Source organism: Anser brachyrhynchus (assembly GCF_964034855.1).
Source record: "Anser brachyrhynchus genome assembly, chromosome: Z".
NCBI lineage: Eukaryota > Metazoa > Chordata > Aves > Anseriformes > Anatidae > Anser > Anser brachyrhynchus.
In genome coordinates this window covers 64,547,805-64,574,407 of record NC_137697.1, presented here as the reverse complement: position 1 = coordinate 64,574,407, position 26,603 = coordinate 64,547,805, and the positions used below count along the sequence as shown (strand labels likewise).

The window sequence follows — 26,603 nt, the reverse complement described above, 5'->3', positions numbered from 1 at the left end:
ATTCAAATCATATCTGAAATACACAAGACTTTCATTTTAAACAATTATTACATAGTATGCCTCATCTAGAATTATGTGGCAAATTAATGATTTAATTTACCAGACAAACGTCTCTACGTACAACCCATCTGGCACTACTTTGGTCTGAAATTTTATTTCTACAGGAGGTAGTATTCAGTGGATGGACCAATTCTTATCTATGCAGAAGACTAGCTTTTATAAGGGTTACTGAAGGTTACCATCATGTTGCACAAGTCATGGGAAAGACAGAAACCAATATTCACTACTAACACAAAATTACAGGTTGAGAGTATTCTACACCGACAGAGGAATATGCATATTAGAATGGTGAGGTGAGCTTTTGACTCTTCAGAATTCATGTGATTTAAAAGAACTTCTGATTTTGCACGGCAAAATTAACTGCAAGCTTATAAGCTGCAATATTTAAGGATTAGTCTCTATTAAAATTTAATTCCATTGTTTTCACATGAAGTTTAACTGTGATTTTGCAAATTGCTTATTCTAGTGACTAATGGGGAAAAAAGAATTAACACATTTCCTACCTAATTAATGAATGAATATATACACTGACATATGTTTGTGTATATATACAGATATATACACACACACACATATATTTCTTATGTGTATATATATGGTTCCCACAAATACACCCAACAGCACAACATACCAGAATGCCACACCATTCACATCTCATGCCAGACAGCACCTCAGAAGAGCCACAGGTTTTTTTGCAAACTTCGCAACGAGCACCTGAAGGAAGGTTTCCCTCCCTCCAGTGGTGATGGTAAGTATCCTGGTAGAACACATCACAACTTAGCATTACACCAGACAACAGGTACAGAAGTATCTTCAACCTAACTTTAAAATGAGCAATTCAAACAGCTCTGAGAAAACAGCAACACAGACCAGGGCATTAACTATTTTCTTAATAAAAATAAAACCCTGAACAATCCTACATCTCACAAGAAGACCTTATCGAATGGCCCAAAAATTTAGTACATAATGCTTCGTCTTTGGAGTCCACCAAAACCAATTATTCTTTAAAAAAAAAATCATGAAAGATCAGTATTACCCATATATTTTACACTGAGAACCTGGGAAGTCTTGCCTCAGACAGACTGTAGGAAGTCTAAGGGATGTGACAGTGTTCACCAGGGATGCACTGCATCCAACAGCTCAAAAAAAAAATCTGTATCAGCTTCTGCAATGCAAGTGTTTAGAAAGATGATGGATTTTGTTTTTTCTTTTTAATTAGTATGTTGTATACATTGCACAGACTTCTCAGCAAGACTTCTATAAACCTCAAAAATAGAGATGTTTATCAGAATTTAAGTTCATCTCACTATCTGCAATACATTCTACAGCCACAAAACGTCTTTTTCTATACAGCCGCAGCAAAAGTGCTTTGATAATTGTCAGCATGTGGAAAAAAAAAAAAAAAAGAAAGAAAAAGATTAGAAAAAGGTCTTCCCCCCTGTCTCTAGCCCATGTTTTCACACTGAAAATGTGTGACCGCTTTCTGCTGCAGATGTGCTCACACTTACCTGGTCCTGGTGCCCGTCCTGGTGACACTGCCGGCAGTCACTACAAGCAAACAGGATACAATCTGTGTGGACGTGTAGCTCACAAACTAAAAGATGAAAACAAGAAAACTTCTTTAAGTCAAAATCCCTTGGTTTCTGCTGCTCCTCGCTCTCTCCCTTCCTCCAGTACTTCCTCCATTACCTTTCTGCATGGCATTTTCTTCCCTTCATGCTCTTTTTTGTTCAGCAAACACAGACAATAAAAGTTTATCAGCACAACCTTGTGTGTTGCTCAATTTCCTTTGTGTTAAACTAATGCAGCAAATTCGAGGAAAGGCTGAGCTAATTTTGCTCATAACTACCTGCCGTATTTCCTGCAGTACAGTAAGCTAAATTTGTAACAACTGTTTAGCTTATTACAGCTTTGTCTCACCACTTCATGGGAACAGCTGCCTACTCTAATATTATCACTTCTGAAGTCTACTTTGATTGAATCAAAACCAAATAATTGAATATTAGAAGCATTAACAGAAGAAAGTTTCCCTTCTGTATCCAAACATCAAGCCTTGAGCGCACGATAATGTTCTTCACGAACTCAGACTTGTCTGAGCTATTGTTGCACACTGTAAATTACCACATCATGGTCAGGAAAAGGAAAATTATCATTTTTTTCAGAGCATTCTCCTAAGTAAGCTTCACATTGTCTACCTGCGAGATACTTTACCTGGAAGAAGTTTCAGTGAAGACTGTAGAGCATTTTGTGTTGTTTATTTATTTATTTTGGATAAAGTACCTTCATTTCTTAAAAACTGACTTGAAATATCAGACATCAACAAAAATACAACTAAAAGATCTCAACACTCAGCTTCATTACTGAAATAGTTAGGGAAGTTCTCTAAGAAACTCAGACAGATGTATGAAATAGATCCATCTCTAGCTGCTTTTTAAAAACTTTGCATAGACAAGTACTCTGGAAAGGCATCTGATTTTTGGTCAAATACATTAAAGTAAGAGGCGGGAGTCAGATTCTCCAACTATTTTTTTTTCCTGTTCTGTTTAAACAGGTTATTGCTCCAAGGATGTCACAATAATCTGAAGACTTTAACCTGAAGATTGGAAGGTGCTAATCATGAATGTTATCCATGCTACCCGAAAGCATCCTGAAAACAGTATAAAATCACCTAGAGCATAATAACTCGTTTTGAAATCACTCTCCAAGCTCTAGAAAAAGTGACCGCACTAACACTGTCTTAATTCTAATTATGCAGAAAAACATGATCTACCACCACATCAAAGCACAGACTGTCCTAAGGGCTTGCTCTCTCAACCACAGATGTTCATGTACAGTTCCCCATATGGTGGATCTTTACCAAGCTCAAGAATCTTACATGAGCTGTGGCAAGGTCTGTCCTCAGCTCATACTTCTCCCCAAACCATACTCATAGATAAAACAGGAATATTTTACAGTTTTGTAGATTCAGCTACTAGGCAATTAAGATGCTTTGAGTCATACCCTCAATAACAGTGAAAGTTTCTGCAGACCAAATTATACTTTCAAGAAATTACCAAAAATACTGTTTTTTTAATCATTTCTGCTAACACAAACACACGCTGCCCTTTGCCATACTGTGTAAGAATACAGAAGGTTTTCCTGCCCCCCCAGCTTTTCTTTTCTTTCCCTTACCCCCCTGCTGCTAACTAACATGTACCCCAAATCATAATTAGAAAGAAAATGTGTGCATGTGAACGGCAGGAGTGTCACAGGAGTCATACCCTTAAGATAGCTATCCCTCTCTCAGGAAAGATAAAGTTGTTGACATGTGAAGATCAATCCAAATCAGAGTGCCTTCAAAACAGTTTAATCTTTATCAGCCTTTCCATAATCTATGCAGTTCTTTAACTCATAAAAGAATTAAGGTTTTCTGTTCAAGTTAATAGGGAAAGTGTTGTGAATTCCTTTCTAATTGCCAAAAAAGTTGGTTTATTTCAGATATATAACTTGGCAGCACAGCCTTTAAAATGTTAAATGCACTCCTCAAAATACAAAAATCTATCCATTAAGTAAAAGTTCACAAATAATTTTCTGCTTCTGGCTGATGCTTAAAAAGAAAGTTTTAAAAAAGATCTAGCACTAAAAATGCTTGGGTTAGTCTGTTCTTTTCTCTTTTTCTTTTTCTTCCCCCACCCCCATCCTTCTTGGAAAGAAAAGGAAGAGGAACATTCAACATCCTGAGTTCAGATTCAATTGTTACTTGTGAATTCTACAGCAAAAACAGCGATCCAAAGCAACTAATAATCTTTAGCACAGTTTAGATTACAAATATTACATTTTTTGCCATTGAAGCGTATGTATTTATATCACCAGGTGTTACTATGCATGTATGCTCATTTCTGAGAACAGAATGGTATACAATGGGTACAAAGATGATAAAATATAACTAATATAGTAAGAACAAGAAGGCAAAATTTAGAAAGCTTTAACTAAAATAGACCATTAAACTAAGGCCATTTTCAAGAATTAAGAAGACGTAGCTAGTGAAAATTTTTCTTTTCTTTTTTTTTTTTTAATGTTTACTTCATGCCACACAGAGTTCTGAAACTTATTAAGACAAGTCACTGGAAAGTGGTATCTGTAGCTCTTTGACCATCCCACCAAAGCAGCCAATTCACACAGTAACTGTATTAAATGACAGATTCCAATCAGTCAGTGAAATAAATTTTAGATTCGTAATGCAACTCACCAGATAAAAACAGAAGCAAAAACACTGCACCATTTTAAGTCCAAATACTCTGATGAGAGAAACATTTACCCTACACATTCACCTAGGCAACTGCATCAAATAAGACATTATCTTTAGCACAACTGCAATTCTGAAAGCAGTTCTGAATTGGTTCTTCTCTCAGTAGACTCCTTCACTTTTTTTTTTTTTTTTAAACAGTTTGCCGGTAACGTTTATTTAAAATACTAAATTCTATTGAATGTTACAACATCAACAGAACAAGTGCTACTAGAAATTTAGTACAAGAGAGTCAACGAAGAATTAAGGAGCTGCCTCACATCAAAATCAGTGAAGTGTTTGTGCCAACATATATTTTAAATTAATGGATACTAAAATCATAGTGTTTGGGTGATTTCTTTAATCATTGTTGTTGTTCTTCTTTTTTTCTTTTCCTTTTTCCACACCACCCCCCCCCCCCCCCCCCCCCCGGAATGTATGTCAGAACACTCTAAACAGTACTATTTTGACAAATAATATTTTCAAATATCTTTACACCTAATGCACCTTATCCCCATTACAAACAACAGACATCTGAGACTAGTGACACGGAGAGAAGTTATATTCAAGTTATATTCCTATTCTTTTGTAGAAACGGGAAGGTTTTAGGTACATGAATACCTGGTAGCTCTCTGTAACAAACGCTTCCACTGGAAATAGAAAAAAAAATTACTTCAACAGAGTAAGTCTTTATTTTGTCCTAATAGCTTCTCATTCTTTGCACATCTCAGGCATGGACTCATAGCACACCATCAACAAGAGAGACCTGTGGTGCCTTAACTTAAAATACACACTTGCACTGTCAATGAGTGGATAACACAATATGAAAATCTCTCAAACACAGTAGAGGCATTATTGGCACATATGTACCTGCAGACTCAAGATATGCACTGTAAGAAAAGCCTGTGCTACTGGATAACATACAGATGGCTATGCAAGTACGGCTTTTTAAGTTACCTTCACATCGAAAAGCAGGTGACTCTAGTGACTTTCTGCACACAGTGCAAAACTTTCTTTTGTAATGTCCTGGAGGCCCAAAACAGTGTGCAACTGGAACCTGCCAAGGAAGAACATATGAAACATTATCAGCTGCAGCTTTCCAAATGGCAGTTATAGCTCATAGAAACTGCTTTATCATACAGGATAGGATAGCATATACAATGTGAACTCAAGTAAGCCTTAGAACAAATATTTTAAATACCTATTTTTTTTTAAAGATATACACATATACATGATGTATATATTTTTAAGTGCTAGTCAGCTTCCTGATGATTCACAGTACTGTGAATGCAAAGGTTTCCTTTGGGTTCAGTGCCATGCAACGTACCTGGAACCTCAGTTCCTCTCTCAAGTATTCTTAAATGAATCAAGGACCATTAAACAGTAACAGCTGTATATATACACCGTCAGACAACATGCCCTAAAGACACGTTCAAGACAGTTTCTAAAAGCATGATGCTGCCACAGTCCAGTATGCTCCACATGTTTTTCGCCTATTCCACAAATATAACCCTACCAACTGGCTGGATGGTAAAGAGGTTCAGCTCCAAACTACATCTGTACTGCTGTTCCTGCTGACTCTATGTTGAAAAACATGTGTTTCAATATCCCCTTGGTAAGAGCTGTACCAACAGTTTCGGCAAGTTTATTTCTTGTATGCTCTTTCCTTATCCTAAAAAGATAGGTGTTTTCTTGATTAATACCAAAGACTGGAAGCTATGCTAACATTTTAAGGTGGAGGCAAAAGGCAACAATGGAGGAAAGAAGAAAAATTAAGGAGAAATACATTTGAGCTTTATACTTGTTCTAGAGACCACTCTTCCTAAAAGATGCACAGCTCTGTCAAGACTGACATCCACATTAGAAGGAAGAAGCATAACTGCATCTTTAAAATGCCAGAATCCAAATAACTTCCATAAAATTATGCTGTGATTAAGGCTAATAACTTTTTTAATCTTTCGAATTTCACATTTTGTATCTCACAAGCCCTTTGGACAAACATATCAGATTTATCTTCTGTTTCTTGCATCACAAAAAAATCAACCAACCAAGCAACCAAAAACTTGTGAAGGCTAAAACTTGGTTTATTTAAGCATGAAATTAAATTAATCATTCCCAGAAAAAGATTAGGAAATAGTGATGTAAGGTACACATAGTTAGAGACACCTTCTTTTCCTCCTAGATCCATGAGTAAACAGTCCTCTGAGGTTATTGAGAAGGATCTGAAATTTTTCCTTTTAGATTAGGGTTTTCCTGTGAACCACTAGCGGCAAATCTGACACATACTGGCAACACAGAATTCAAGGACCTAAAATGTCCCTTTCAGTTATAAAATTCTAGTTCCCACTCACATTTCTGCCTCTGAAAGCACAGGCACATTTACGCTAAATAATCCTGTACTTTGAGTATGTTCAATGAAATAAGCAAGATACAGGTTTTCCAGATATAACATGAGGGGAAAAGAAGACTGTTGGAAGTTTAATCAATAGATTAATCAAGAGAGACTTTCTTTAGCTCTGGAGTGCTCAATAACCTGCTTTGGACACCCAGCATGGACTTGCAATCCCTTCAACAACTGGTGTTCGAAATACAGAGACCTTTTCTCTCCCTGACCTTGAGTCTGGCTGTTTTATCTTACAACTGGCATAGAAGTGCAGGCTTTTCATTATTGTCATAGTGTTTAGTAAGCAAGAGAAGTTCTGCTGAAGAAAAAGGGCACTCCATAGATAAAAGCAGAGTTTTGTGTAAAGCAGTGTTTAATCTGTAAAAGACTGCAAAACAGGACTTTGATCAGAGACAAACTTATCCATGGTCTGACCATACTTATCTAGAAGACTCAAGGGAAAGAGACCAAGTCTAAATTCTGCACTTATTCAAACCCTGGTGACAATCTTCTAAAGACTCAAGTCAGTGCCAAAGATAAAAGAACAACATACTGATTGAAACACTGGATGTGGCAAAAAAAAAAAAAATCCATTCCTTCAACTTCTTACTTTTGGGAGCAAGCGAAAGAAGCTTTGTTAATTATGAGCAGTCCTTCTAACTTGCTTTAGAAATTACAGGTACAAAACTGCTGCATAGCCTGGTGGGAAATGGGATTGGAGTAACATGGAAGAGGAAATGGAAAAGAGCAAGTACAACATAATGAGCTCATCAATCACAGGCTATTTTTCCGAGCAGTTCACTACATTTCTTTTGAACAAGTTCCAAGCACCCAATATATAAACAAATCAAAACTCTTAGGCTTGGAAAGCCGGCAAATCAGCATGTCAGAATATGAAATGTTATCTATTATTCTTTAATTTATATCCACCTGTATAAGTACAGCAAGCTACAGACACACAAGGGGACTTAACGAGAGAAAGTTAATAATTGATGAGTTAAAAACTTCTTTTCCAATTCAATTCCTTAAACTACTTTATGCAAACCACAAAAATTGATTTCCAGAGAAAGATACAGAAAATTTCTGCTAGTAATACCATTAAATGACATTTAGTATCGATCAGAAGTCCATCAACAGAAAGTATAATGTTAACACTCTGGCATAAGCTCCAGCATGACCTTGTACTGATGTACAAGATGTTCCTAGTCTCTATTTTGTTTCCTGCCATCTGTTAAGAAATCCAAAGCATTAGTGTTACACATTTCTGTAAAAGCTCATATCAGCTTGCAGTAAGATTTGGTTCTATAGAAATCTAAAGCTTACAGATTCTAACCCCTTCAGTGCAATCTGTGCAAGTGCTTAGCACAAGACCATGCAATCACATCACACAGAAAGAACAGCAACAAATGAATCCTCAGCAACAAATTACTTCAAACTTTAGAAGAATAACAAGGGAAATAACTTTTAAAATTGTTCCTCATCCTGAAATGCCATGGAGTGTCAAGCACATGGTGAACAGCAGATCATCAGTCTAATGTGTTTTTCCACTGAGGTGCAATCACAATGTACAGAGCAGCCCAGCTGCCACCTGAACCATCTCACGGACCTGTCTCAGGTCAGGTCAAGTATTACTTGTCTGCAATCTTCCAGACACCTCAGTAGGGGAAAAACACAAATGCCTATTCTTTACCCAGCTGCAGCTGCTATTCTACCAGCTGAGGCAAAAGGAAAGATTTTAGCCTGAATCTTGAAAAAAAGTGTCCCCGTCCCCGTCCCCCCTCGCCCCCCCCCGCTAGTCACAGGTCTTTTGTGGACTGCTCTCAATATAAGGCCAAAAGAATTTGCCAGTAGAAATTAAAATGGATGGTGTTTCTGAAACAGTAACACGTGTATTCTAGTATTTCCAGCACAAATATACCCCCTCATTTAATGTTCCTAAGGTTCATTCTGACAACAAAAGCTCTATATGCTCTACAGAGGTGCACATGGTGATCAGAGAGCACCCCGTGACTACTCTGCCCAGACCACTCACTCTCCAAGAAAAGCTAGCAACTTTGTGATTCAACTATTCCCAGTATCAACACCTTTTCAATTATTTACTGCTCGGTAATCATACAGTGCCCTTTTGTTTGCTTGAAGCCTCTCCGCTTCGTTAATGAGAGGTCTTTATTTCTGCAACACAAATACTCTGCATTTTGCACTGTATTTCTACTTTTTCCTTTTATGGGCAACGCCTGTCAATTGCTCTTTGTGTCCAAACTGAAGTTCTTCCTTTGTGTGCTCCATGTATCAGTCAGTGTTACAAAGCAACTTTAATTACACATTCCCCTTGGAAGTTTTGAAATCGGGTGTGAATGCAAAGAGAAGCAGTATCTCAACATATCATACGACAGCAGAGGAAAGAAATTTCAATATTCGGAATTAGTTATCAAAATGTTAATTGGTGTTAATGCAAGGAAAGAACACACACATCAATTGCCTTCTGAAACAGTGCAGCTGTGGGTCAAGTGTTGAAATCTAGGGACAGACCTACCTGCTAGGGCTGTCCAGCAAGCTCCCAGGTAGGATCAGATCAGCCTGGAGTCCAGCCATTTCTATGACAGACACCCTGTTAAAAAGCCCACACACCACTAGCAAAGCCAATAGCCAAATAAAAGGGGAAGAAGAAAGAGAACAAAGAACTTTCCCCCAAAATGGTTTTCATAATGCATAAAAGAGGAAAAGTATTAATCACACATTTTTTGTGTTCAAATTCATGTTACACATCTAACTCCTGGCTTCCTCCCTGCAAAAGCACTTACATACAAGAGGGGCAGGACAAAAAGTCCTTTGATAGATGCACACCAAATATACAATAATTGGAAGATGAGACTTAACAATAATATGGAAACCAGCTTATTTACAAACACTGCTTTTCAGCATGTCTTCTACAGCAGTCGGGTAATGAGAAACAGTAGAAAAAGTTCACCAAGCATTCACTGAAGCCTTTTTCCCCATGTAAAAGCCATAACACCTGCAACTACTATAAAGGAATGATTCTCCAAGATTGTGTTCTGATTTTTTTTTCCTCTCTACTCTCCTGAAGCAACCGCAGAAAAATCCATCTGACAGTTGAATGAGACTGGGAGAATTTATAATTCCAAGGCAAGTGAAGCAGTAACCAAACTTTGATCATCTCTGTCTCCCATTTTGTTAGGGCTTCCCACTGTTTCTTGGGTAGGGAGAAAGAGGTAAGGAGAGAAAAGAAACAGAATTAGAGAGGTTGTGTCCCAATACAGAAGCCTTTCAGCTGCAGAAGAATTAGGTGCTGCTGTTGTATGTCTACTAACTGCCCAAATCAGAACAGATTATCAGAAATGTCGTCTGTATTTACCCTAACCTGCGTATCCTTTCCTCTCTGCTTTCAATTTTTCTGTCAGATCATGAGAAACGCAGGAACTGACCCACACAGCCAACTGCACACAGGCGAATGCAGCACCCAGACAGGGAGGCTCAGGTCAGCAAACAGGAGCAACAACGCCTGCTGCTCCCAGCAGAGACCTCTGTGAGCTCCAAAACCTCATTCAGTATCACAACCTCTAAAAGCAGCAGCTACCCAAGTTCAGAACCACAAAGCCACATCTTATTTTTAGCATAAAAACCTTCTCAAGAAGCTGATGGCCCAAACCAGCATGTTTCCACTCCAGACAACCTGGCTTTAAGAACAAAGGCACTTAGGGACATTTTGCAAACAGTTTATCAACCCTTCTTGAAGTGGAAACGTTTAGAAAAAATTACAGCAATGCCCAACACAAAAACAGATTGAGGAAAAACAAGCATCACAAATGTCCAACTTCACTAAAACTACTTGTATGATACTCTCATTTATATTTAGTGTTCACAGTACAGCTATATACAACCACCCCCCACTTATATGGCAAATTTAAGAGGCAAAAAATTTGTGACTCATTGCTATCTAACAAAGGAAAAGAAAACCTTGCATTTCACATGCAAGCAGACCTTGTTTTCATTGTTATTTTGTCTTTTGTTTGGACGTTTTTTTTAAACACATGCCTCAGAGTAGGCAAATACCTATGGGAATGTAGGGAGGAGTGTGTTTAAACTTGGACAAGCTGCAGAGACCTCAGCAGTGAAACAAATCATATCCCTTGCAAGCCATAAAAACACAGACTTGCTCAGAAGACTGATCCGTGAAGTTTCATTTTGAAACATCATGACCTGGATCCAGTCTGGAACACCAAGTGCAGCTGAGAATGATTAATAATAGTGCAGGAAAACTCCTTAGGGCAGCCTAAAGAGTGAACTCATTAAGAATTATCTGAGACTGGATGCAGTCATGGCATGCTTGCAACTCTGTGGGCCTTTACTTGACCCTAGGAAGGAAACCCTACTCTCAGGAATGAAAGTTTCCATGAAATGTCTGCTGGAAAATGATTCTCTGACAGTTTGGCTTAGTATTCAGTGACACACAGTCTGATGAGCTTTAGCGATTGCCCTCTTCTCTAGATGAAATCCAGGGGATTAAAAAAAATCTAATTTCTGTAATACACAGAATATTAACATGCTAAAAGGAAGTATCAGAAAAAAATCCTACCTGTGATCCCTCCTACACTGGACCTTTTCATAAAAAGATACATTCAAGTTATCTGAAAGAGCCCAGAGATTAAGAAAATAAACTCTCCACACATTCTGTAAATGACCATCATTCATTTTTTGCTCTGTTATGTTTTTGAAGCAAGTGCCAAATTCAACATTTACTTCGACAGAGCTTGCATGCAAAACAGCATCTCCCATATGTCAGATTTCACTTCCACAGAAGACCAGGATTAATGCAACGTGGATGACTATGTCAAGGATGACAAGCCTGTCTAGAAAGAATAGCACAATCCTGTATTTTTGAAACATAATCATTACAACTTAACATGGATAAGGCAGAAGACTTCACAGCTAAATACAGCAACACTGAACAGCAAACAGTTTTGAGGGCAGACAACAGCGCTCATAAGTTCCACTGCATAGTAAGATTATTTGGATTTGATGCGTACACAACAATTAGATCAAATATATGTGTTGGGGCAAGTAGAGAACAGGAGTTATCAAGGGAATAAAACAAACCCCTGACAAACAAACTGATGCCCATGACTGGTGAAAGTAGGACCATTAATGTATTTCAGTGCATGATTTTCAACATGCGAAAGCAAAGCAACAAGTACTATTTTGAACAATGAATTATATGCACAGCAAATTCACGAAAGAAGAAGTCAAAAATGTTTAGAAGTTTGTCTCTGAACTAAATGAATACTTCTAAATTAGATATGTACTATGCCCCTAAAGATCCCTCTTCTCTGTGACTCATCATTCCTTTTCCCATGCCACAATTGACTGCCAGCATACTGAAACAGTAGAGATGATAATTCTTAGTAATAACATTTCTCACCACCTACATGTCCCTTCACTGGGGGTTGTAAGAATAATAGCAATATTTCTTATTCTTTCACCGGCAACATTCTGTGAAACAGACAACTTTTTCCCAATCTAAATTACACCTCCCAAGATGAAAGTATGTGGGGAAGATGAAGCATGTAGCAAAGGCTGAACAGCAGTAGCATCTAGACAAAGCACATTAAATAAAAAAGAGCAGCTAATGTCTCTGTCTGCTTCCTGTAACTCTAGTTACATGCTGTTTTAAACCTTCTCCTAACATTCCCTACATAGGCTTCCATGACGTAAAGGAACCTGTAAAGCTTTTTTGAATACAAAAAAGGAAATACAGTTCCCTCTTGCAGGTTCCCAGATCTACACAGTGAGTATCTCATAAACATGGTTTTAGTCAGTGAGGTCTGTAATGCTCACCATTTACTCATTTTGAGTTTGCAGCAATGTCTCATTTGACTTTTGCATAAGGCTCCGTACTGTATTTGTAGTGTATAACTACTTATCTAGAAAGTTTCTCAGCCCTTTCTTCCCCCCAGGTGGATAACACACAGTTTTCTCCTCAATTTAGCTTCTTAATACCATAGTTGTAACACATTATTATCTTCAAAATCAATCCCTCTCTTACACTTAAAGTCATGGGGCAGAAAAGGTCACAGGGCATCTGAAAAGAATATACTTTATTAACAACCAAAATACATACATTTGAACTCTTACCATCAATTGGAAGCCCTGTCTTTTTATTTTGGGGTTTTTAAGTCCTATACTTTTAATGCAACACCTTTATCCTCTGGACACAATAAGAAAGCAAATTCTTAAGATCAGTAATCAATAGAAGCCAAACACAGCCTCTTCACTACTCAAAAAAGCTTTAGCATTTTTCCAGTAAAATGTAATTACTGCAAAAAAAAATGGTGGTAGACAGAGTTCTTCAAGTATGATACATGGTATAGTTTCCTGAGAGCACTGATTTCAATCAGTCACCTCATTCCATTACTGTGAGACTTCCAGGTAATGACAATTAAAAACGTCTAGTAATATTTAAAGAATGCAAATAACCACTCTTTGAAGACAGACTGTCTACAGCTGCCCATATCAGGGAAGTTTCAAAGGAACTGTAAATTTTTTTCTCTGAGCAGCCATAAAAGCTTAAGTGATGACTAACACGATTGATTTAAGCATTTCAATATTAACAAGCCACTATTGTACTACACCATATTAGCTAGTGATAAATCTGTGCCGTTGTGCCAAGAAAGAGACATGACAGTGTGTGCTTACTCACCCTTACAAGGCTGGCAGCAATACATGAACAAGGTATCTTGACATTCTTGAGGCACTTTTCATGAGACATGAAGTTGCAAACTGTGGAAATCAAACAAAGAACTGTAAGCAAGTCTTTCACAAAGAAGGGACATTTTGGTTGGAAAAAAAAAAGAAGAAAACAACAAAAAATAATCACATGTAGTGAAATACGGTTGGAAAAACATCTTAATCACATTTGCTCTCCACTAGATATGGTATCTACACGACTGTCATACACCTCCAGCCAGTTTTGTTACCAAGATGTTGGTGATAGAAAATGAAGGAGGAGAGCTTATCTGAATGCGTTGCAGGCCAGCAGCAAGTCATTCCCCCCAACTCGCTCTCTGTAAGCACCAAAATGAGCTCTTAATTTTTCAGAAGAGATTTTAAGCAACCTGTGGTCCAAAAGATCTCTTTGATGTTGCCAGAGTAGATGCACATGTTTAAAAGGGATTTTTTCTAAGAGCTAGTGCATGCGACAGGAATAAATAGGAAGACAGTGTTCACACTCACTGAGTGTAATGGATGAAGGAGACAAAACTAAAAGTCAGCAGTTACATGCAGCTTTGAAAGTCAAGAGCAATTAATTATTTTATTTATGTATTTATTTATTTATTACTGTGTCAGTATCAGGTTTAGGATTTCACCCAAGCTTTATTAAATGCATTTTGACCAAGGCAGCATTTGATGAATCGCTTTTCATGGGGATGCTATTTTCCACAGCTCCGTACTGCGGGTTTACATGTTTAGTTTGCACACAGGAAACAAGGGATTCTTTATCTTGTTCCCACAACCTCGCACCAATGAACTAATAAGCCATGCAGGTATGGCTTTACAGTCATCCACCTTTCAGAATTACTCTCTTCCATTTCAAGCACGAAGCCTTAAACATACAAGCTCTGGCCTCAGTCCCTCACGTGGAAGCATCTTTCCAGAGCTTCTGGCAGAAGATCCCTCACGAGTTGCAGCGATCATGGTACACATGAAGTTTTTGCACGTCCCTGGTTTTCAGAAGCATGCTGCACGCTTCCTAAGTTTCATGAGCAACTGCAGAAAACCCACGTCAAGCTTCCCATCTGCAGCCCATGTGCAGGACTTACGTTGCTGTTACTGGTAGTATGTGCTCACGCCATCAAAATCAGACCATTTTCTTCTCCTCCCTCTTCTCCAGCTCATTTACTTGTGATTTCACAACACCACCTCTCTCATGTCAACACAACAATTTAAATGCAGGCCCACTCCTTTCTGTGGTTTACTGCCAGCCCACTGAAAGCAACCTTTCCTTTTGGTGGCACAGAAAGGAAGAGGACCCCATTCAAATAAGCACTCCTTTTAATATGTGCGGTTGGCTGACATTTGCTTTTCATCTGTCTGCAAGTCAAGGAGAAAAAACACACTGCAAGTCGTTGCTGCACTATTCATCATCCATGGCTGAACAAGGTGACCACTGCAGAAATGAAAGACGAAGTAGGGACAGAGGAGATCAAGACCTTCTATTTGGTGCTATGAGGCGTTACACATGTCTTTATGGTTGATAATATTCCTGACTCAATGGGGCAGGTAAGCAGCAGAAACAGCCAACGAAGGGATGATAAAGGAGATTCTCAGAGCTGAACCAACATATGTAAATGTCACATAAAGGAGCATGCAGCATATCAGCACAGATGAAACCAAGGAGAACCCAGTAATCGTCCAGGCAGACAAAAGATGCATCTCCTGCTCCAAAAAAGCAGGTCAGACCCAGAATGGTGAATTCTTATGAATTCACTTAGATATATTATCACAACATGGATGTAGACAGGTGAAACTGAGTCTTCCCTCTGGTCTCCACAACATTTCCATTCGGGCTTGCAGGAAGGCCAACTGGTTGCTGTGCAAACTTTTCCTGCAGCCTTTGCACACCTAAGCTAGCGGCCCACTTCCCACCAGTCTGGATCTTACCACACACGCTACCACCAGAAAACATTTGCCCCAACCATTTGTTTAGGAAGCCTCTTCACTGTTTTGCAGGTGGTGCCTGAAGCTTAGCTGAACCTGGTTAGGTGAGGGGTGCTGGCAGGAGCATGCTGACAGAGGTTCCTAAGTCCCCAGCCCAGAAAAGGTGACAACAGAAGCCTCAAACACATACAGGCTGCTGACAAGAACTTCACAAAGGGGTGAGAGATAGTCAAGGAGAAAACTTCAGTGACTAAAGAAATTCAACAAAATGGCGGCGTTCTTCATTTTCCTGGTTCTCAAGTAGTCAGACCACAAAGGGAAGAACAGAGCAATGCACTGTAGATGGCTCCCACAATTTTTTGATCTGGAAGAAGCAGCAGACAACAGAAGTCTGCAAGACCAGGTGGCTACTGCTTAAATTTTAAGTGCACTCAATAACAAGTCAACCAAACCCTACAGAAACACCTTGGGGAATTCACAGAAGAATGCTCTGAATCAGCCAACAGAAGTGGGCCTTCTCCTGTGGGTATGGACCTTGAGACGTTCTCCATTTACGCAGACAACCCAAGTCACTGCACTGCACTACCCAATTTTCTCTTCGTGGTGGCAGAAGCAGCAAAACATGGCACGGCATAAAGGCAGCACCTCATGGTTCAGCTGAAGAAACATCTCAGGGCACAGAAAAATGTACTAAAGAATTCAAGCCAGCAACTTTGGGAAAGCCAGAAGTTATCACAGATAGAGACAACATTCAAAGTACTGAATTTCCTAAAATTTTAATGGAAAAGTTGGAGCATTTGCACAGAATCAAATTAAGAAATGTTAGCAGACAAATGCGGGAGATAGCACTGCTCAGAAGGAGATTCCAACATTCTTCATGAAAGATTTCCATGAGTTTTTCAGGAGGTACATGCCTCCACTGCTTGTCATGTGCCTCGCGTTCACCAGAGAGGATAGCCATAGCTAAGTGTCTTTTCCCTGTCCCACAGGGGCCAAGCAAACTCTCACAAGCCACCACCTTGATTTTGTTTTCCACATTCCTCCAAAGAAAAAAAATAACACTGAAGAAAGCCAAACTGAAAGATGAACAATATTTGGGGTGGGGAAGCACATCTGCGTCAGTACTGCTAGAAAGGCAACAAACTTAAACCTGGAAATTCTGACAGCCAGGTGTCATATATTTAAGGGGTGATCTTTGACCAGGAAGATCAAGCTAGAAGACACGATGTGAAGATTCAGAAGACAAAAATTTTGAGGAAAAAACAAACATTTAAAAGGAAAGCAGTGTTCTATTTATGGGAAGAGGACTTGTTTGTGCATTTAAACCCAGTAACAATCTACCATTAGACATATCTGTCAGCTGCGTAAGTCAAAAGAAAGCAATTGCAACTTTCAGATAGTGTATACAAAACTGATGTTTTCAGTCAGGCTGGAAAGGCTGGAGTGCTCAATGCCTCCTTTAGTTAAATATTTTAAGTATAACCAAAAGCACCTCACATAGCATGGATGAAGGGAAAGACGAGCACTTTGGTTGTATTTGAAGTGTCTGCAACCTTCAAGTTGGACATCTAACACAAGGCACCTATATCCAGGCGCAAGCCACATAAAACGGCTCAACACTGAAGAAAAACGAACTGACATGATTTCAAGAGATGTTGCAAGGCTGGGTTGTCTCCAAGCACCTAGCTTCAGGCATACAGCAGCGATCATTTTGTCAACTTGCCCTTGTTCCTCTGTTTGCCTCTGCCCAGTAAGAGGTGACTCCAACGACAAGAAAAACTAGATGTCCTCAATGCACAGCAAGAAGCCAGGTAGCCAGCAGGCACCACAGAGAAAGGCAACGTGTCTGTATGGCAACAGCCCATGAACATACAGATTTACAACACACATTCGCACAGAAACAGAAAACAGAGCTGGGCATTGTTGTGTAACTCCTGAGCTGTGCAACGCTTGCTGGCAAAGCAAAGGCTATCAAAACGCTCCAGAAAGCCACACTTTGTCACGTAACCTTCATTTATTCTCTGTCCTCCAGTCAGAGCTCCAGGCAGGTTCCACAAAACGGGATGAGGAAAAGGTTGGATTACGTCCTGTACAGACCCCAGCAGCGTACCAATGTCCCATGCAATGGTGGGCTGGGTGAGAGTCACTTGTGAAATGTCCAGTTTAACACACAACCATATCCCACTTTTGAACAGACCAGTCTTGAGTAGAATCCTGTAAGTTTTTGAAAAATACTTTTGTTTCCTCTTTCAGATGTTCACCATAATTCAAAATCTTGCTATTTTTTAACATAAAATTTGTAAGTGTATAAATAATGAACTTGCTGATCTTTTTTTATATATATGTTTTAACTTTATCAATTTTATTTTTAAGTCTAATTATACATTTACTAAATACAAAAGTGTTTAGCACTCGTAGCTGTAAAAGTAGAGCTACCAAATTGCTCTCCAAGGAGGATCAAGGAATGTCAATACAAAGACCAAAGCAGGTTTGCTCCTTGAAATGTGATAAACTTAACACAAGACTCACTCTGGACCTACTGACAAGCATGTTCATAACCCAAGAGCATCCATCTCATTTCAGTGGGCACACAGTTTGAACTTAACAAAAGCACCTCCAAAGTAAACTGCAATTCTTCCTCCAAACACACCCTCCAATGCTTTCCTGGAGCAGGGCTTACCTAGATATTTCCCAGATTGCAGCCTGAGCTCATCCTGACATCATCCTCTGTCTCTGGTCCATACACATCAAAATTCAGGTGCACCAGCATCACAAGCAGCAATCACGCTCTCTCCTCCTTCCAGCGATCCCCTCTTGCTGTCTGTGCGATCTGATCCTCTTGGTGCTGCAGGGAGCTCTCTCCGTGTACGCCTTGCATGCACAGGAGACCTGCAGCAAGCTCCAGTAATTCACAAGGAACACCACAACGTCTTGGCCAACTGCCTGTCGCACGGACAGCACTGGGAAAATATCATCTCCCATCATGAAGTGACAACAACACAACCCCTCAATATTGTCTGGGTGACTTGGCACATAACAATTTTGTTTAGTCCTGCACGAACGCCAGAGCTCACTAGCTTGCACTGTGCTCACCTGTGCAAATTGCAACTCTCAGCAAGCACCTGCCAAAGTTTATTCTCATCCTTTGACTACGGTTACCGATTACTGAACGACCTAGTTAACTAAATGGCTTCTTCTTGTTTTTAAAACAAACATTAGCTCAGCCACAAATGGGCTGGTAACTCAAAACTGTTTTCCCAGCTATCAGTGTACATTAAGTTTTTCATTTCTGGAAAAACTTAAGTGCAACACATTAAAGCACATACTCAACTCATTAATGTGAATATAAATAAAGCTAAATGAAAAGCAATAATTCTCTGGGGCATCTTGTTAAATTTGAGACTTGGAAGAAATCCCTGTCTCAGAGGGTTTACAGGACAGGATTGCCTGACATATGAAAAGGGAGCACAAATGAAAACTCTCTGCATTTCTATACAAAAAAAACCCTAAAAGGCTACACAGGTAACTTGTGCATGTAACCTAAGATGTGCTGTATAACATAGCGTGTGTTCTAGGGGTTGGGACCAGGGGGGAGTGAAGCCCTTCACTTGTACAGATGTTTCTCCCCTTCAAGCACTCTACCTTATGTTCATCAACCCCTGGGAATACAATGGTGGACTGAAATTAAATCACTCAAAACAAAGAATCTTCTGCAGTCCTCAGCAGCTGCTGTCCCTTTCAAACTCTCAGCTCACTACTGACCTTTTAGAGGGGGGTGGCAGGCGATTGGAGCAGCACCCACCCTACCAAGACACCACAGCCAAGATCCCACCTGCAACCTTGTCCAAGTTCATTGCTTCCCTTTATCGCTTCTGTCTGCTGCTCAAAAGCAGGCCTGCAGTCAGTGTGGTTTTATTTCAGCATTTCACACATGGAGAATGCCAACTTTCAGTTCCAGACAGGTCCTTTCTGTGTACGCTACCCTTGGCACATATATCTGCTGGTAAGATGTTCAGAAAAAAAGACAAAGAAAAGTCTGTGGTTACAGCCAACAATTGACTCTGGCACCAGACCACCCTTTGGGGAGGCAGGGGAGCATTGCCAGCATTTCCTTGAATGTATGGAAACTACAGGATGAAGAAAAAAAAAAATGATGCTTCTACTAGATTAAATTTTGGGCAGCTTTTACCCAACATCAGTTGCCTGCAAGTGTTACAGATGATAGCTCTCCAAACATACATCATCCTGAAAGGGTCATCTGTAAAAAAGATGAAGCAGTAGATGGGGAAATAGCGGTGAAGTCCTCAATGAGTATCTGAAGTGCAACTTTAGAAGTACTCCTCCTACCTTGAACTGGAATGTGCTGCTGTGCTCACGTGTTTTAGGCTTAAACTTTGATGAATTCATTTTCATATGATTCTATGAATTCATTTTAAAAACTGAGCACATTTAGAAATAGCTTCCTGTATTAGACACAGGTACAATTATTTTTCCCCATCTCTACCTTTACTGCACTTCCTCTCTTTATCAAAATACACCACAACCCAGGACTCTTTCTCCTCCTTCACACCACAACCTTCAACTCATTAATGCTTTCTATGCATCAGATAAAACTCATCCGTAATAAATTTTTTGCTTTTCCAGCTGAAGAAATCCCAGCAGCTACCAGCAGCAGCACTGCTGCCAAGCGAAGTTGGCTGAAAAAAAAACAGGACCTTGATGAGAGCTTGCATTGCTAGCTGACAGACTGAAGAAGCACCTGCCTCCAGGCTGCAAATTCCACGGTGGTGGGCACCACAAATATGGGTCTGCTGCTGGGGGCTGGGTGGACTCCCTGGAAAGGCAGAGTGCGTGCATCTTTCCTGTCACGCTGCCACGCATGCGGTCCTGCAGACCCACCTCACTGAGGCACCAAGTAGAGCAGCAGTCTCACGGCAGCATGAAGAATATGCGGTTCAGTTTCAAGCCTTCTGCTTCACAGGAAATGTTTTAAATGCAGCAGGTACTACAGAAAGAATGATCGCTCATGCCATTTCCTCCAAAGAGGTAATTCACTCCAGCAGGGTAAATTTTTCAACTCTTTTTCAATAATTTCAGTATTTTTCATTTTCATTAACTGCAGTAGAGAGCACTAACATTAAGAGCAGAGCAGGCTTTCAGAGAAAGTACACCTGACACAGCCTGAAGAGTTAGGGTCACTCTCATACGCTGTAAATCAGTGTGACTCCCTGAAGCACAACAATTTACAGAAGCCAAGATTATTTTCCTTCAAGCCAATACAGTAGATTATAAACTAGAACACGTAACATACGTCTCATTTTTATCAAGACAAAAGAATGAATTAGAGGTAAATTATACCCACAACTACATTGCCAGGCTTCCTGTCAACGTTACCGGTGAGAAGAGATATCCATCGGTACTTCTAGCAACGTAAATATTTCTCTTAAATAGACATAATTCTTACAAGTCTTTGTTCTGTACATCAGCAACTTAAACAAGGCATCAACAATCCAGAACAAGAGGGAGTATTTGAATTTGCCTGTGCTACATCAAGCCAACATTGCAACCTATTCTCCAGCTACAGGCATTTCCTCTCCCCAGAATTATGAAACATTCTCCAACTCCACTCTGAGAAGGCTACAAATTCTGCAATTAACAGAAGAATCTTGGCACTTATCAGAACAAACCCCTGTGGGAATTCAGAGGTCTCACATGGTTTTATCCTGAAAAAGACACCTACTCAAGAAGGAAGAGATGAGGACATTCCTGAACACAAACGATGATGGAAGCGTTAGGATTTAAATCCTCTTCTTCTCAGAGCTGCAAACCGAAACTCAACTCACGAAGAAAGGCAGAAGAGCAGTAACAACTCTGCCCCAGTTGATTTCAAACATCCAGGCTACGGTTTAAACAACTTTTTATTTCTGTAGCACACACCTACATTGTTCAAAATTGTTTTTTGCAAAAGTATGTACTATTTTGGGCATGAATCTCAGTATGTTCCAGAGTAACTGTAATGAAATTATGTATGTAATACATTAATTTTTACAGAAATCCAGGCAGCAAACAGCCTCAGGAGCTCAGCTAATCTTGCATTCCTGACAGGCATCAGCCAAACATGCTCTAAAAATCCACCCAGGAGAGACAATCCACAGCCTCAACACAGCTCACCCCGTATCCTTCCAAGTCCTGGCTGTTAGAAGCCTGGTGCTTGACGTGCAAGCTGAATCTCCCTCATTACAACGTATGTCTAGCATTTCTTGCCCTGCTTGCTACAACCACAAAGAACCATTTATCCTCCTTTCTCTTTGCAACTGTTTTTACAGCTAGCTCCGATAGGGAGGCAAGGTGGTGGTGGTGATTTCAACCTTCAAAGGGGCTTATTTTGGGCATGTACTGACAGTAGAACAGAAAGCACAGCAGAAAACACAAAGTGGCAAATCTTATCTAGTCTTTCAGGTGGTTATTCTTACCTCTCTCCTCCCAGAAGAAAAAAGACAGTGCTCAGCAAGTTGAAAAACATCTCTGTTATTAAGAGCACTTGCTATCACCGCTAGAATTAAAGAAAGAAAGAAAGAAAGAAAAAGACAGCAAATGTTTATTCAGTTCATCCACTTTCCCCAACTTTACCCTAAACCACAGAAGGGCCCCTTTGACTTCTGGTGGATCACTAAACCAAACTATTTCAGTCCAGGACCTGGAAAGGTTTCCAAAACAACACTCCTATGTGTCGGCATTTGTAGAGATGGCGTAGCTTTTGCTCCAGCTCTGCAGGGCTCCAAGTCTCAGCACAATGGCAGTGGTTTCTGAAGAGGCTGCTAGGAACAGCTGGGGAAGAAAGATGGGTCCAGAGCAGTTGAAAATGGAGGAGTCAGCTTGCTCAGATCAGTTTAATAAAAATACACATGCACACAATGGCAAGGATGTTCTGCGCAGAAGGTGTTGCTGCTGCTGTGTACTTAAAGGATGGGAGAAGGAAGTGCAACTGCCTATAGATGGACGCAGCAAAAACAAACAAGAAATCCAGCAATGCCATGGAGTAAACCAGAACTTCAAACCTGTTGTGCAAGCCAACTCAAACAGTCTCTACTTTCCAAACAGTGAATCAGTGGGACTTAAAGGGCATATGAGCACCAAGACAACTCAGGCCAAGTCACTCTAACACAGTCAAAACAGTTTTATTTTGGTCAAAATTAGGAAGGTTATTTTCTCCTCCCCTCCTGCTCTTCCAGAGCACGTTCCTGATGTGACAAAGGCCAAAATACAAGCTAAGCTTACAGTGTCTCTGCCTTGTAGGGCCTTTTCCCTCACCCGTGCAGTTGTCCTCGGTCCTGCGAGGAGGCTGTTTTGCTCAGCAGGACTGCCTTTGTGTTCACTGAAGAGATCCATTGATAATTAGAAGACAATAGCTTTGAGGAAATGCCCAGAGGCTAAGCAGTCACAGATTGGAGAAAAATATACATTTTTTTAATTTCATTTTTTAAAATGAATATAAAACACATTGTTATCAGGTAGATTATACAAACAGGAGCACTCAAGCTAATGGATGAGAGAATCTTTTCATGAGTAACTTGAAAGCACTGTTCTCTTTTCACAGGAAGACTGCAGGACTAAATTTCACATTTGCTACACAGCTTTGAGCTCCTTTTTCATTGTAACTGCTTGCCAACCCTGACACATTTAGCTTTTTTGTTTAGGACTGTGACCACAGGCCAGTCTGAATACTGTGACTATTCACTGAGAGGAATGCTGGATGCAGCCATGGTCCTTGCCAGCTTATTTCCCAATTCAGCAGAAACATGCGAAGACCTGTATGCAATATTGGTGTGCTCTTTCAGGCAAGGCACAACCTAGGATAAGTTTAGAAGTCTGTTGTGCAATGCTTGCTAAATGTCACCAGAGAAGCTGTCACCAGAAGCTGTGGCCGGCCCAGGACACCTCAAACAATGGCAGGGCAGGGATGGAAAAATCTCTGAAAGCTTTAAGAAGTCAGGCATTAAAACACCTTCCTCTCTCACTGCAGTGAGAAAATGTTGGCTGCCGCTTGTCTTACAGTTCAGTTAGACCACGTTGTGGATTCCATTTCTCTGCAAATCTGCAAAGATTTGGAAACCTGTTGAGATTTTCTCAGCATTTAGCATCTTACTGATCACTCGCACATGCCAGGTCCTTTCTGGGACTCTTGTCTTACCCACTAACCAGCCATACCTATCCCTGCTTTAAAAAGGGCTACAAGTGTATGCCCGATCTGACCAAAATGCAGTTTCCCCCTGCACAGTGGGGATAGCGTGGTATTTTACGCTTCCAAAACTGTCTACATGACAGCAAGCTCTATATATAGGTTCAGATACCCAAAAGAAATGTTTTCAAAACATCTGAGCTCTGTAATTTCAAGGCAGCACACTTGAATCCCTACTCATTTGTATTTCAGATATGCTGTTAGGAAATAACATAGAAACAAGTTGAGTGAAAACAAGACAAGCCACTGAATAACGAAGCAGAGTCAAATTAATTCAATGATATACTTGAACTATCAATTGTAAAAGCACTGATTTGGTTATGTAGGCCTGATTGATTTGTGGTAACCTTACGGAGCCCCTGTGCTACACCAAGGACCTCTCTCTTCCTCTCTCATCAGCAAGCTGCAAATAGCCCAGGGTCAACAAAAAAACTCATTTTGTTTCTCCATCCTCCCTAGCACAGTAAGCCCTGAACTGACAAATGAACTAACAGGTCCTCACCTGTCAGAAGAGCACCCTCACCATCCTCCATCCCCTGGCTTCACACAGAGCAGGCTTCCCACACCCTGCTGTGCAGGCAAAGCCAAGGCACCTGCAGCTGCAGGGGCAACAAAGCCACCCATGGTCTGCATTTTGCTCCACCAGGAGCAAGAAACAGTGGCACAAGCAGGCTGTACCACCACGGCAAAAGTGCCATTTCTACCTGGTCAAGAGGCTCTCCCTAGGCCATATCCCCATCCAGCAAAAGTCCTAGACACCCTACCTATATCAAGAAGAACAGTCCACGCTCTTCAGCCAACACGCTGAGGTCCTCTCCTTCCGTGCCATATGGTATGTCCAATAACAGTACAGTTTGGCTGAGTACAGGCTTCAATAAACAAAAAAGGTAAGTTTTGCATAAACTTTACTTTCTCCCTCTCAACAGAAAGCTGGGTCAGACTTCCCACCTCTGAAACAATTTGGGCACAGGATTTCAAAGGCATGTGGTTTCAGCTTAGAACAAGTCCCTGGCATTAGGAGATTTTTTCTTCCTTAGACAGATGGCAGATGGCTAGTGCTCAACTCACATGTACATCCAGAATGCATCAACACCTTCCCTTCCTTGAGCATTAAGCCAATGACAGGACCACGGTGTCTTGGGACAAGATGCTGGCTCACAGCTGGAAAACGAGAAATTTCCAAGAGGGCGATAGCACTGGGAGAGAACTTGGCAAATTACCTCGACAGTTTCCAGAGGACATACTCAGAGGAAGAGGCATCCTGTTCACGACGTGGAGTTTCATGGAACCTGGAGGGATGCAGTTCTTCCCCTTCTGTCCAGTGAATTCATTTTTCCACTGAAGTGGCTCTTGCATGGGAATTGACACCCGCGATGCCACACCAACAGGCCTCTGGGCTGGCTGCAACTCTCAGCCCAGCAAAGAGCAACCACAGCCTCCCATTCTCAGGCTCTGAACCACGGGCATCTGCCTGTCTGAGGGACAACAATTAAGCACTCCAGTAGCTCTTTCAAACAGGCTAGAGGATGAAGGCTGCCTATATAAACCACATGCCAGCCCACGCATCTGAGCCCTGGCTTTCTGCCACCTCTTCCAAACTGCAGCCTTTGTGTAGCTAGAAGGAGTCAATCCAGTTTGGGGTCTGACGGAAGAACGAGCACACTGCACCTGCAGCAAAATAATATCGTTCTTTCCACTCATCATAGTGCTATAATGGAGAACCACAACCCTCCATGCTACCAACAAGATACATCCAACCAATTCAAACTAGATTATTCATCATTGAAACGGAGTATGTAGCTTCTCCAAGAACTGCTGGAATAGCTTTTTCCAAAAATGGCACGTCTTTCCCCCCTTTGCCTTCCCAGGGTAAATACACTTTGGAGTTCAAATAAACCTGCAAAGGCCTTGAGCCCAGTGTGGTGGTGTGGACACCACACTCAACACTGAGAGCATGCCCTGGTCCTACAGACCACCATCTGTCAGAATCCCCCAGAGGTCCTGCACCTGCAGGGAAGGGAAGGGGTGTACCTCCTCATGCCCTTGGAAGGCACAGCAGGGATCTTTCAGTGACAGCCAACTCAAAATTTCAGCAAGATGCCATAGGGATAAGGAGAAAATCACCTGCCATTACAGACAACCCTCTTGAAAAGCAGTTAAATAACACTCTTTTCCCTGGCTTTGTCTAAAGCTGAAGCCTCTTTTGTCCCCTAGTGTACACTGCCCACACCATCAACTGAACTGTGGATTAAAAAAACAAGGGCTACAGCAGAGAAATGCCAGCTCCGCAGCGTCTGTAAGCAAAGAGGGAAGAGAAACGTGTAGCAGCTAAAAACAGGAGAGCTTAGATGAAGTGACCTGCACACCAGTGTCATGAATACTAAAGACATGGTACTTAACACCCTGCAGCAATTGTCTGCAACAGCTTCTCCAATTTACTGCTTTCAAATTTATGCTTTACAAAGAGAAACTTTGTCAATTGTTTACCATCCTTCTCCAGCTGACTGAGGGTTACTGGGCAAAACAAAGAGCTATAGCTGACAGTATTCAGAGCAAAACAGCACAACACCAACCACAAGGTGGTCCCACCCCAGCCCTCGGTTTTAAGGAAACTCCACTAAAACTATTTGACATTCACTGTAAGCTTCCTCATAACCAAATCATCATCATGTCTGGGGAACCGAGCTAAATATTGTAAGTTTCCAGCCCTCAAATGCCATGCATGGTTCCCTGCATCGCTCCTGTGGGTTGCCTGCCCAGCGCAGCGTGCACGACTTCACACACCGCAGTGTCAATGTCACATGTCAGTAACTAGTTTCTGAAAACCCAGGTAAACAACACAGAGGTCTCCTCCAAAAAAAAAAAAAAAAAAAGGTCCTGCTAACACTTTTGCACGTTTAGACGCGCACCAAAACAACTCCTCACACAAAGGAGAAATAGCAGAATCACAACTTCAGGTTTTAAAAAGAACTTGAGTTAAATCA

General features: G+C 40.7%; 1 protein-coding gene across 2 annotated transcripts in view; it reads right to left on the bottom strand.

Annotated features, from left to right (window-relative positions):
- Window positions 1–26,603, bottom strand: part of DGKQ (diacylglycerol kinase theta) — a 93,155-nt gene that overhangs the window by 55,571 nt on the left and 10,981 nt on the right. The window contains exons 2-5 of one of the 2 annotated variants that reach the window (XM_080573044.1): window positions 13,423–13,502; window positions 5,282–5,381; window positions 1,569–1,654; window positions 692–817 (exon numbers count right to left, since the gene is read on the bottom strand). In XM_080573044.1, the coding sequence (XP_080429170.1) occupies window positions 692–817; window positions 1,569–1,654; window positions 5,282–5,381; window positions 13,423–13,502 (392 nt within the window). The remainder of the gene's footprint in view (window positions 1–691; window positions 818–1,568; window positions 1,655–5,281; window positions 5,382–13,422; window positions 13,503–26,603) is intronic. The other variant, XM_080573045.1, reaches the window with a different exon arrangement.